At 39.7% G+C, this 13,206-nt stretch overlaps 1 protein-coding gene across 1 annotated transcript in view; it reads left to right on the top strand.

Annotated features, from left to right (window-relative positions):
• The window catches only part of wars2 (tryptophanyl tRNA synthetase 2, mitochondrial), a 107,939-nt gene extending 101,643 nt beyond the window's left edge, over positions 1-6,296 (top strand). Inside the window, exon 10 of the mRNA XM_049595102.1 lies at positions 1,480-6,296. Coding sequence (XP_049451059.1) covers positions 1,480-1,928 — 449 coding nt within the window. The 3' untranslated portion in view covers positions 1,929-6,296. The remainder of the gene's footprint in view (positions 1-1,479) is intronic.
• The last annotated feature ends 6,910 nt before the right edge of the window (positions 6,297-13,206 follow it).

The raw sequence follows: 13,206 nt of genomic DNA, 5'->3' as shown, positions 1-13,206 counted from the left end.
AGAACACCTCGAGGGAATTTCTTTAAATTTGGCACAAACGTCCACCTGGACTCAGCCATGAACTGACTGAAATTTGGTTGTCAATAGTTGAATCTCACTATAACCTTACGTAACAAGTTTTTGGCCATAACTCAAGTATTCATGCATGAATTATGACAAAAATTCACACAAATGTCTGACAGGATAAAATGATGAAGTGATGACATTTTATATCAAAAGGTCAAAGGGCAACATCACTGTGACATCATAATGTTCTGCATAAAACACTTCTCTAGCCGTTAATCAGCCTCATATCTCAGGAGCAGAAGGGGAGACATTTGGTCAGATACTGAATTGGGGACACTAATCTTGGGTGCCCATTGTGAAACAGGGTTCTTGTGAAGTGTGGAAAAGAATAGAATTGATTTTAGTAATTTCCAGGTCTGGATAAGTGTGGAGAAAAGAAAAGAGAGTGTGGAAAAATATTTTTGTTTCCAGACTATTGTCTCCATTTTATTTTTTTGAATTTTCAAATTTCTAAAACTAGTTTGAGCTTAGAAGCAATTAAAAAAAAACAAAATTAAATTGTTAACTTTTAACTGATTTTATTTTGTGTATTTATTTATTGATTGATTTTAGTTAAACCATATTTAACCAGGTAAGTCCCGTTGAGATCAACAGTCTGTTTTACAATGGAGACCTGGCCGAGACAGCAGCATAAGAAGAAGTTACAGCCAAACAACTACACAATAAACAACATAAAAAATAAACAGTAACACCTACGCCCAACGGCAAGAATCAACTGACTCATTCATCGTACTTATGATAGCTTTAAAATCAGGCCAGTTCACGTAGTTTCAAATCTTGTAAAGGCTATTCCACGTGAGGAGAGCAGAGCACATTAAAGCTTTCTTTCTCAGCTCAGTTTGTGCACCAGGATCAGACGACAAAACTAAGTCTTGAGATCTCAGACTGTAGCTTCTGTCTGGTACGGCTTTATAAATGAAATACAATATAAAAAAGACTTAAACATACAGGGGTAATAACAGTGTGATATTATTTATTCAGTATGACAGGGAAAATAGTACAAGTATAGAGAGCACCAGTTAGTTTGCTTCGTCTTTGGGCAGAGATGTGGAATGTCGTCCAACTTTCTGCGTAGGAGTGTTTACTGAAGGGCCACTATGGATAAAAAGTTTTCCAGGAGCGGCTTTTTGTCCTCCGATGTCAAATATGGTTTGGAAAGCTGGAATTTTGAAATGCAAAATGTGCAGAACCCTGTTAATACTGTGGTCATTATATAGATCTTCTGTGTTTCCCGATATATATCATATGAGTCTGGACAGACATGGATGTAAACTGCAACTTGACTGGTTATTGGAGGCACACAAGCACCAGGCAGTAATATTAGTTTCATACTTGGAAGTTAATATATTGTTTTTCATTTTTTTTTTTTTGTCATCGTACTTGTAAGTTTCTTAATCTGATTTCCTCCCTCAGGCTCCACACGAAAGGTCAAATCCCTCCGTGACCCTTCTGCCAAAATGTCCAAATCCGACCCCCAAGCGATGGCGACGATCACCATCACAGACTCTCCTGATGACATCGCCCTCAAGATCCGCCGTGCAGTCACTGACTTCACCTCTGAGGTCACCTTTGACCCAGAGACGCGGCCAGGCGTGTCCAACCTGGTGACGATCCATTCTGCCATGGCGATGATCAGCGTGGACGAGGCGGTGTCGCAGGCCAAAGGGATGGACACTGGTGTCTATAAGAAGCTCGTCACTGAGGCTGTGATCCAGAGGCTGACGCCCATCAGGGAGGAGATCGAGAGGCTGAGGTCTGACCCTGCTCACCTGGAGGGAGTGCTGGCTCAGGGGACATGCAGGGCCCGGGAACTGGCTGCGCCGGTCCTCAGAGAGGTCCGACAGAGAGTGGGATTCTGCTGAGAGGCAGCTGGAGGCCTCGTGGGGCCACATTTACACCGCAGGCCTCTCTTAGTATTTAACTGCTGCTGATATCAGATTTTATTCCGATGACTGTTTACAGCTCTGAGATATTAAAGGATGTAACGCATGTTAAAACAAAATGTGTTGAAAGACGTGGAACAGACTCAGCTGCAGAGGAACAGACTGCAGACCAACTGACACTTGGCCTTTTCTTTTTGTCCTCTGCTGTTGTCTCATCAGTCTTTTTACACAGAGATCCAGTGATGGAGCCGCAACGACACCCTTCATCACATCGCCTTTGCTTTTTTTATAAGAAAACCAAACCATGCAGCATCATGTCGCCCCAGTGTGTGAATTTAAATAGCATGCAGGCGTTCCTGAGGCAAAAGAGGTATGGCGGCCTGACGTGTAATACAACAGTGTCGGCCTCTGGTGTGACACGGCAGCGCTCTCTAAACAATAACAACGGCATAACATGGCAACAACAACCATTTACTGTCTCTGTTACATTTCGGCTCATCTCTTCCTCTGCTCGGAGGGAAACAAGCTCCCGAATCTCATTGTTTTCCCAATTTGCAGACATTTTCGGACTCTGTTCTTCTTCTTTGAGTTAGCTGCTAACTGCTACATGTTACTTTTTAAAACTCAGGCAGTGGGTCGCATGGCATAACACGTCGTCAAAACATCATTCAGTATCAGTTTTAATTTTATCTATAAAGCCCAATTAGACGTCCTTGAACGCTCACAGCCGACAAGGAATAACTCGCCAAAAAATAACTTTAATGGGGGAAATATAACATGTCATCAAAACTTCACACCCATCCCGTCCTGCCAGCTCTCCCTTTTACACAGATATCAGTTCGGTGCTGTTAATAAATTTGCTGCCACGAAGAGAACACTCTGTCCTCCCATTCTGTGATCGTAGCTTTTATACAGAGTGGCAAGGCAAAATAACGGTGTGACATTCCTGCCTTTGACAGGCAAGTGTAAAAGGGGCTGTTGAGATAAATGAGGAGGCTGTGTCTTGTGATACAGCTGTAACGTTGGTCTGAACGTTGCCAAACAAGAAGATTTCACTTTTGTTTCTGTACATATAATACACACTTGTTCTGAAGACGACACAGCTTGTTTGTCTGCTCATCCTGTGGCTGTATGTATTTCCCCAAATACCACACAAGCTCTGTTTTTCATGCTCTTTAAAATATTTTGTCTTCTCGTCCCCAGTGTTAACAGCTATCAGCCAAACTGCCCCCAAAATAATCAGAACACTCCTCTTATTCAAACAAATCTCATTTACTTTTTGATTTCAGTGTCCAAATTGAACTTGACTTCAGGTCACTGGTGTTGAGATGTGACGTTGTAGCACATGTGCGTGTTTCTGTTCACACTGGCAGCTCAATCAGACGCTTGTTTAATCTCGATTGGAATCAGATTGGATTTATAAAGTCTGGACTGACAAAGACAAAGAGACACCAAAACTTAAAACAGATTTATGCAAATAAGATTCAAGCCAGATTCATCGTTGGTTTTGACATCTGTTCGGACAGAAATGAAAGAAAGGAGAGAAATAAAAGAACAGATTCAAGAAAATGCACCTCAGCTCCTGCAGATATGCAGACTGCAACATTTGGTTTTGGATAAATGCACAAACACGTCAATGGTCAGGCACAGTTTGAAGCTAGAGAGTAAAAATACATATAAAGAAACAACAGCCCACAGGACACTTTTGATGTTGTCACTGCCTGCACTGCAGACAGTGTGTGAGCAATTAAAATGTAAGAGATGACTTAAAAGGTTCTGTGGAGATCACTGAAAATAATTATTGGGTGCATTAACTCAAGTCCAGTGATGGAAGAAGCAGTCAGATCTTTTACTTTGGTAAAAATAGCAACACTGGGGTGTAAAAATATCTCTTACAAGTCACATTCCTGCCTGAAAAATCATACTCAAGTACAAAAGATCAAAATATACTCAGTGCACCAAAAGTTAAAGTACTCATTTTGCAGCATGGCCCCTTCCAGAATAATACTGATGTTTTAGTGTTTATCATGTTGATGTTGCTGCTGGTGAAGTTGGAGCTCATTTTAATTACTTCATATGCTGCTGTGTAACTTAAATTATAATAATATATCGTAATTTATTAGTAGATTTTTTTTATTAACAATGTAAATTTGCAAACCGAATAAAGCTTTAAAATAAATGTAAAATGTTTGCTTCTGAAATGCAGTGGAATCAAAGTGTAAAGGTTATTTGAGTATGAATGATTGACTTTATTTTGCACAAAGTAAAAACGTAAAAAACACATCAGCAGACGTGCTCGAAAAGCAGCAGGAAGAAGTGTACACTTATATAATCCCAGCTCATTCTCAGTAGTCATGTCTCATTTAAAAAAAGAAATTGTCAGCAACTATCCCAAACTTATTTACAACCATTGATACAAATGAGTAAACAACAGTCTTAGATATTAAATATACAAACCCATCTCAACCAAGCCCAGATAAATAAATAAACCAACCATCAGCATCATCTCTCCTCATTACATTCCAACACTGTTCATGTCATGGCGTTGAAAATCTGACCTTCAGTACAAAAAACTGAAGTTTACTCCTGTTTGTTTTTGTCCAAAAGATCACTGGAGCATCGTCTCCAAAACGTCAATGACTAGTGTCAGCTGATTCTTGATCGCTTGCTCATTCTGAACAGTCCAGTGTGATGTTTTTTACTGTTCTAAAATCAGTGTACATCTTGCAGTGCGCATGTGACGACCATGCACGCAGTCTGTTGCAGTCGCTCCTGCTTATTTATACTTCTTATTTTGTGTTTTCTTATAAATCTTAATGCTGTTATTTATTTGTTTAGTCTTTATTTAACCACTCTTTTTCAAGAGTGTCCTGGCCGAGACAGGCAGCAACATAAAGTTCCAGACAACACAGAACAAAAATACTAAATGTAAAAAATGTACAGCTCTAAAACAAGCAATATGAAACACAGAATAAGATTAACTACATAGAAAAGCCCAAATGTATGATAATATATACTAGAAATGATCCATAGAAATGCAAAAACAGGCGACTAAACATGATTACAAAGACTAGCTTGTGTCCAAAAATCCTTTTAAACAGCCGAGAGGAACCAACGGGAGATGAGGAGCTGCAGACATAAATGCTTGCTTGCCAAACTCTGTACGTGCCCTCGGTACAGACAATAAGAACATGTTCTGTGGATGGAGAGCAGCCATTTTCAAAGTTTTGCTAATGTACAGACATAAATATACTGGTAGTATTCCAGTGATGTCTCTGTGAACAAGAGAATGCCAGTGAAAAAGTGTAAGAAATTGTAAAGAGAGCCAGCTAACCCGAGCAGACAGGATACGGTGATGAGTCAGTGGCGTACAGTCGTTAATGAATCTAATCTAAGAGGGACTGTAACGTGTCCAGATTTCCTCATTTCACAACACAATTGTGAAATAAAACCAGTGATGCATATTGTCCCAGTTAAGCCACTGAATAACTGTCTCATCTGGTGATCTTCAGCTGCTGCAGGGAAACGGTCTCAGCTCGGCTGATTCAGGACGCATCGTCGTCATCATCATCACCTCATGAGCGGTCAATATGTACAAGACTTGAATTCAGAGGTAAAGACTTGAATCTGAGCACTGATGTGAAGGTGATGATAAGGCGTGTGTGTGAGTGGGAAAGTCACGTGGGAGTTTATGTGTTAGTGTGTGTTTGGTTATTTCACTGTTTTGTCTTGTGGAACAAAAAATAAATGAGAATGTATGATTTTCTTTTTTTATATTTGCAGCACAGCAGTTTTTTTTTTATTTGTCTTTGATTTGATTTTGTTGATATCTTGAGACACAGATGAATATTCTGAGTAAATTGCTATGCGCACACTTAATTAATCAACACACACACCACATTTTCAGTGCAACACTTGCAATGGTGGAAAGTCATAGAATATAATAAACAAATAAATTATTATGTAATATTACAGATTAAGATAAAACATTGATCCCAGAAGGTAAAGCTACCAGCAGTGTATATAGTGATTAAAATTAGCTCCCCGTTTACCAGCTGCAACATTAAAGTTATGAACACATTAATGTGTTTACTAGATTTGTGACAGAGTGTTTATATGCTGTGATATTACTGCTCTTACTGAAGTAAAATATCAGAGTACTTCTTCCACCATTGAACACACACTACCAGCCATCGTAGTAACACTGACTGATTAAATTCCACACACACTTGTTCAATTCCCTTGTTGAAAGGATATATTGACAGAGATGGAGTATAATATATTAAGTATGTTTTCTTTAGTGTATAATCAATGAAAATAAGGATCGTCAGGTTTTTGTTACCTCAGAATGAGCTGTTTATCTACATAAGGAGCAATCCTCGTCTACGGAGATCACCATGTGACACCACCAAGTAAACACTGGCTCTAGATACGGCCATTTTAGTTCTCGTGTTGGTAGTTAGCAGCCCCTGCATGATAAACAGTGCAGGAGAAACAATAATTTGTAAAGTGAAACTGCTTTATTGTGTGTTTTTACTGGTTTAATTCACCAGATCAGTTTGTTCTGGAGAGGAAGGGCCTTTCCCAAACCGCCCGTACACTCTCTCCCTACCCACTTTAACTTTGTTTCCATGTTCACGAAGAGGGTCCACCACACTGAGTGTCAAACCAACCACTGAGGAGTGGAAGTGAGTGATAAAACCCTTACTGGCCACGTGCAACACACAACTGTGTTTGTCATGGAATGAGCAAGTTCAGTTGACTATAGCACTTAGCTGCAGTAATGATGTCTAACTGCAGCGCTTCAGCAGGAGCAGTGACTTCAGTATTTTGTATGTCTTTTGTCCCTCCTGTCTTCCCCCTTAAGTGAGATTTAGACTTGTGTGACAGATATGCACATAGCTTACGCCACTGTGAGCATTTATACGTACTTGTGGTGGTGTCTGTGTCACTCTGCAGTTACACCTCCAAAACACTAGTCGGCGGCGGAGTTTTGTGAGGTGCTGTAAAGATTAGTTGATTCAAAACACATACTAAACACACATTAAACATGACTTAATAGAGACAGCTTCAAACACAAGTTCACAAATTAGCTTCACTATAACTCGCAGCATTCACAGACAAACACTTGTGTTAATCTGGACACATTTTCCCTACAAATACAACATGCTAACGTTTTTAGCACAAGCCTATGGCATTTTACATTGTATAAATTAGCCAAGCAGCTAGCGATCTTTTCCCCTACTCATATGAAACCAGGGACAACAGCGACATTAACAAAGTTAACGTGACAAAATTCGGCTCCATTACAACTCATAAGGTTCACTGACAAAACAACTGCCTTATACTAAACATGTTTTCCAAACTAATACAACATGCTAACGTTATTAGCACAAGCTTATGGCATTTTACATTGTATGAATTAGCCTAGCCACAAGCACAGATTTCCTTTGCTCATATGAAGCCAGGATAAATCACACACAAGACTTAAAGTACTATTTTTGTGGAGGCTTTATTGTCTTGACGATTTATTGTTTCTTATCTGTGAAATTAAAGTAAATTAAAGCTTTGTTTCCACTGAGGGAAATGGTTTCAGCTTACAGAAATAGACAGGAGGTCTGCGTTGTGACTTGTAGTTACATTTCTGGGGAGGTGCAGGTCAGGGTATGGGTGGGGTACTGCGTCGATTTGACACAGAAGTATAAATTCTGCCTTACTCCCTTCATTCTTTGTTTATAATTTCTCCTTTTCTTTGAGTCTTTAGCTTCTTCACCTCCCTCCTTTTGACTCCTGACTCTCTCCTCCTCCTCCTCATCCCTTCATTCCCTCCTTTATAGTCCCCACTCCCACTCACAGTCCATCCTCCTCCTGCTGTTTCTGCTTGTAACTCTGTGCTCTCCGCCATCACACTTTCTCTAATTGAAAATGCACCTCTGTAGTCCTTTAATACTCCTCCAGACACACACACACACACACTATGGGGAGCTGGCCCGTGCTGTGGTTTTTCCATCCCGGTGTTTACCTGGGAACAGAGCGCTGTCCTCGCTCCGCTTATTTCCCTCTGCTCCGTCTCTTTTCCTCCTCCTGTTGGCTGCAGCAGCTGACAGAGTATAAATAAAAATATATAGACTACATATACACACACAGCAGCAGGCTGTAAATCAGTGCGAGCTGTGAGGACCGCAGCATTATGACAAATACATGTGTGATATCTGTGCGCTGTAATGAGCAGGTTTAATGTGAAAGCGACACCGTAACTGAAGCGTTTTATGCGCAGAGTTAAAAACGTTAATGGAGCCCTAATAAATGTTACTTTTTAGAGAAATGGTGGTAAATGGAAACAGCTACAGGAGAGGACAAATACATGTAAAGACGAGACTTTTTACTCAGGTTGAACTTGAGCAGGAGAGGAAGCCTGTAAAGCTAAAGCCTCTTAACCTGCAGACACTGGAGCCTTTTTACACATTCAATGACATCTGACGCTTTTTACCCAATTTACGCAGTATTTTTTTATCACGTGCGCACTTTGTCAATAGATATGAAGTGTTTCATAAAAATAAAAAAGTGTGCATGATAGATAGGTTTATTGAGAGATTTATGATGTTTGGGTCAGTGTGTTACCTTTTGTATTTATTTATTTATTTTTATTTTATTTGTTTAGGGACTGTTCTTTACTTATCAGTGCCTGGGGATGGCTTAGATGTGACCTTTGTTTATTTGTTTTTATTTTGACCCTTGCCAAAGAAAAGTATCCTGCAAACAGTTTTATTATTTGATATTTTTATGAGACAGAATAAAGTGATTTTGATGAAATATCATTATTTTAAGCTCTGATTTGGTTGTGTTTATTTAATTATTTTTTCTGACAGAAGCTTCCTCACACATGACGTGTCCAAGCACCGTCAGATAATCCAAATTTTTTTGTGTTTTACAGTTTCTCGCTGTGATCAATGGTGGAATTTTTTTTTTTTTTTTTTTTTTTGGTGGGGGGAAGGTTTGGAAGGCATGTTTTCTTCTGTGGCAAAATAAATACAAAAAATACCATTTAAATTTGTCGGCCCCTCCCCAAAGCCGGGAAAAAAAAACATAACACCTGCCCAGTGCTTTAAAAATTATTTGACATGCCTCCCCCTTTTTTGTACCACCCCTTCGCCCCTCATAAATAAAAACAGTCCCTTATTTGGTAATTCTTGAATATTTATTTTTCCTGACTGAGGCATTTGAAGCATTACACCTGATGTGTTCAAGCACTGTCAGAAGATCCACTCCAATAATAATTTCAGTTTTTACAAATGATGGAATTTTGGTAATTTTGCGGGCAGGTTTGGAAGACATCTTTTCTTCTGCTGTAAAATAAATATTAAAAACAACCATTTAAATTTCTGCTTTTTTTTACCACCCCTTCCCCCTCATAAGTAACGAACAGTCCCTTATTTGAGAGGGCTACTGCACAGACTCTTAGCGGCACCAGAGTTAGTTATAAGCTCATTTACATCTGTAGTTCTGGGCAGGAAACAGACAAAACATCTCCGTTAAGAAAATAAAAACACAGCAAATACTCATAAAACAACAACGAAACATGAAGACACATCAAGTGACACGTGGCTTTCTTCTGTTTGTAGCTGTAATGTCTGTATGATCATCTGTAAGGGGACTTCAGCTGATAAATCTGTCATTTATTTTACTGTAGTTTATTTGTTTTTAATAATTGCGGCTCTGCAGCTGAGTGGCGCAGATGTTTAGTGTCTAAATCACATTTATAAGCTCATAACTTGAAGAAGAAGAAGAAAAGAAAAACGCACATCCAAGATCCGAGTTTCACACAATATAGATTTATTTATTTATTTATATAGTCGGCTTTCTGGCTGCGTGACATTACATAAATACATCTGTGTAATATCCGTTTGAGATTTATTGTATTTTTCGAGATTTTTCCTTTTTTTTAATTATTCTGGGCTTGTTCTCATTACTTTAAAAAACATGGCGCTAACCTTGTCTTTTTAAATATTATTATATATTGTGAGACAGTTCATTTTATGAGAGTGTCTATTGAATTATAACCTTGACATGTGTCTTCATAAAAATGTTCCAAGAAAACTCAAACTGCAGTCACCAAGACAGAACCACGGGCTGATTTCTTGTTGTCACTGCGAACATTATCAGAGTTTTCACTTACAGTTTTGATGTTTGTGTTTTCTTCTCTTGCAGAAAATTTCTCGGTAAAACAATCGTCTCGTCTGATTAGTCACATGTGACGCATTAAAGGTTGAATTCTGACGTCTTGTTTGACATCATCACAGTCACACTCTTTCTCATTAAACACATAATTTAACCTTCATCTCAGAGCAGCCGGATGCTGCTGATTTCGCATTTTACGCGTAAAAACAAGCGTCAGGTGTACGTAAGGATCTCTGCGCACAGGCCCCGCACTGACCAGTCTCAGTCCTCTCATCTCCAGCTCCTCCAGAGGCTCCTGCAGTTGCTCTCCGCGCTATATATAGAGTCCTGCGTGGGGGAATCACAGTCCTTTGCCCGGGGCGGAAGGTGCTGAAACGGCCCGAGAGCTGCTGTCACTTTGGGTGCTTTACTGCATACTTTACCGCCGGGGTCAGCCGGGGTCAAGCGCTTTTTGGGACTAATTGAATATTAACGCCACGTTTGACCGTTTCCGCCCACCGTCCACGTGTCTGTGTGGTGATGAGGTCAGAACACGAACGGAAACCAGACAAAACTGGCGAGAGCTGCTTATTTTAGGCCTTTATTGTAAAAGTATAGAAGTACACCGCGAGAGAAAATATTTGGATGGACTCACTGTTATAAAACATAAGCTCCATATAACCCTCTGCAGATATTTATCTGATTTAAAAGAGTAGAGGGTCAGACGCGCCCCTCGTGCCTCAGTTTTGGGTGAATGAGATGCCATTGGGGCTATAATTGGGATCCAAACAGCAAACAGTTGGTTTTACTTTTAACTGCTTGTGTTTAACGAGTTTCCTCCCACATGGATTTCAACCCACCCTTCTAACACGCGCGCGCGCGCGCACACACACACTCACAGAGAATATTTACTTGTTTACTTTACGCACAACCAAAACCAACACAAAAATGTATCCATGTCTTGTCGTTGCGTAAATAGTAGTTAAAATTATATCCATATACATTCAAAATGCTCGTTCCTGCCTGATCCTCTGATTTGTTGCGCAGTGATTGGTTTTAAACTCAAATGTAATAGTCATAGCGTGCGTATAATTTCCATTAAAGCGGCAGAAATGCGCACGTTGCGCAGATCTTTGCGCAAAATAACGCCAGTTTACGTTAAAAACTGTAAATTCACTGATGAAATGTGCATACGCGGGCCTGTAATGAGGTGTCAGAGCGAAACTATTTATTTATTTATTTATGTAGTTTGTTGTTTATTTTAAAGGCTGTGGTCACTAAAATATTCTGAAAGAGTTTATTTTTTGCACCTAATCATAGCGTTGTTACCTGCCTTTTAATTTGTTGTGATATTCTTTAACTTTATTGCGCATTTCCTGCAGATTTTGCAGCGTTATAATCCACATGCGCGCTTTAAGGCGTCTGACAAATGTGCAGCGGTGACCTTTTAATTCCAGGAGCCGCCCGCAGGTTGTCTTCAGGCCTGCAGACACTCCTCTGCAGCTTCTTCTTCTTCTTCTTCTTCTTCTTCTTCTTCTTCTTTTCTGTCCTCATCTTTTCGTTTTGGGCCGCTGACAGGAAATGTGTGAAATATTTTCTTCCCCGCGGTAGAAACCGATCCGCCGCTTGTCTCCGGGCTGTGCGCCTCTTCCTGAGCATCAGGCCTGCAGACGGTCACACAGCCCGGAGACAGAGACTCAGCACAGCGGCTGGATTTAGGAGAAATGTTTGATCGATTAGAGTTTAACCAAAAGCTGCTGCACCAGTAAAACCGGCCTGTATTATTATTTATTATCACTAATATTTATAGTATTTTTAAATAGTAATACAAGTGCTACTATTATTATTATTATTATTATTATTATTATTATTATTATTATTTATTGTTATTATCTTAATTTCCTTTTTGGAAAATTTGTGCCACAAAAATACAGTTTACTTGACTTAATATTTATTTAATGATTATTAACATAATTATACTTTAATACTGAATAGCAGTGTTTAATGTTATGCTGGCCTTTATATCTGTTACAGTCGTATTAAACATTTTTTTTCTTAGCATTAGACCAAATTTAGAATATCTTGTTTTTACTTTCTCAAGACGATATTAGCCGCAGTCATTTCTTTAAAATAATTAAATTGATTATTCATTGATCAAAAAATTGTCCTCGTGAAATTTCATTTTTTTATTAAAGTAAATTAGCTCAATTATTGTTTTCATCGAAAATAGTAGAAGAGCGGATTTGCCTTTGAGTTTTTGTCTTAAATCAAATTATTTTAAATAAATTGGGGTGAATTTAATAGGTGAATAAACAGCTGACAGGCCGCTGACTGAAGCCTGAATTTTAAATCTAAGATCTCCACCCGCTCTTGAGTTACCTTCATCTAATCTCCGCAAACCCACCAGTTTATGGTTAATAATGTTAATGTTTTTATCTGTGACCGACCCGAAATAATAAGCTCAATAAGTCGAGCAGAGTCACAACATTTTTACTTGCTAATCCTCTCAGTCCTTGTTTGTGTCCCGCCGCAGCTCTGCTCTGCCTCCACAGTGACGCTGTGATGTGACTGTTAGAGCCCCTGGTCATGATGCATCAGCGGCTCGGACGCACTGGGTGAAAAGACGGATATTAAAATAACTCTGGGATGATCGCAGTGAGGTGAGGGCCTCGGCTCTCAGCCTCAGGCCTCCATGGTCAAGCATCTGGGGAGAGGAGAGGAGAAGCTGCAGGATCTGAGAGTCAAAGCAGGGAGACATCAGACTGTTTGGTGAGTTAATACATCATTCAGCTCAAACTGAAAAATGTTATATACAAATATTTTATTTCTCTTTTTCTATTTAAATCATGCGTGTGAAGCATGTTTAGGTTAAATAAGAGAAAAGATAATCAGCTGATGTGTTTTTCCACATGCTGCATTATGGAGTCAGTTCATTAGGCTGCAGCAGTCCGGCTCACAGTTCCTCTTCCAGGACGCGCGTCTCCCTCCGCCGCCATTGGACCAAACACTTTGTCTCGCTGTCTTTCCTCACTTCTCATTGGACGCGCGGGTTTGACAGTGCGCGGGAGGGGCCGCCCCCTCTGCGCCTGAAAAAAAAACT

Source organism: Epinephelus fuscoguttatus, linkage group LG13 (assembly GCF_011397635.1).
Source record: "Epinephelus fuscoguttatus linkage group LG13, E.fuscoguttatus.final_Chr_v1".
Taxonomy (NCBI): Eukaryota; Metazoa; Chordata; class Actinopteri; order Perciformes; family Serranidae; genus Epinephelus; species Epinephelus fuscoguttatus.
The sequence above is the reverse complement of the archived record's forward strand: the minus strand, read 5'-3'. Positions and strand labels throughout refer to the sequence as shown.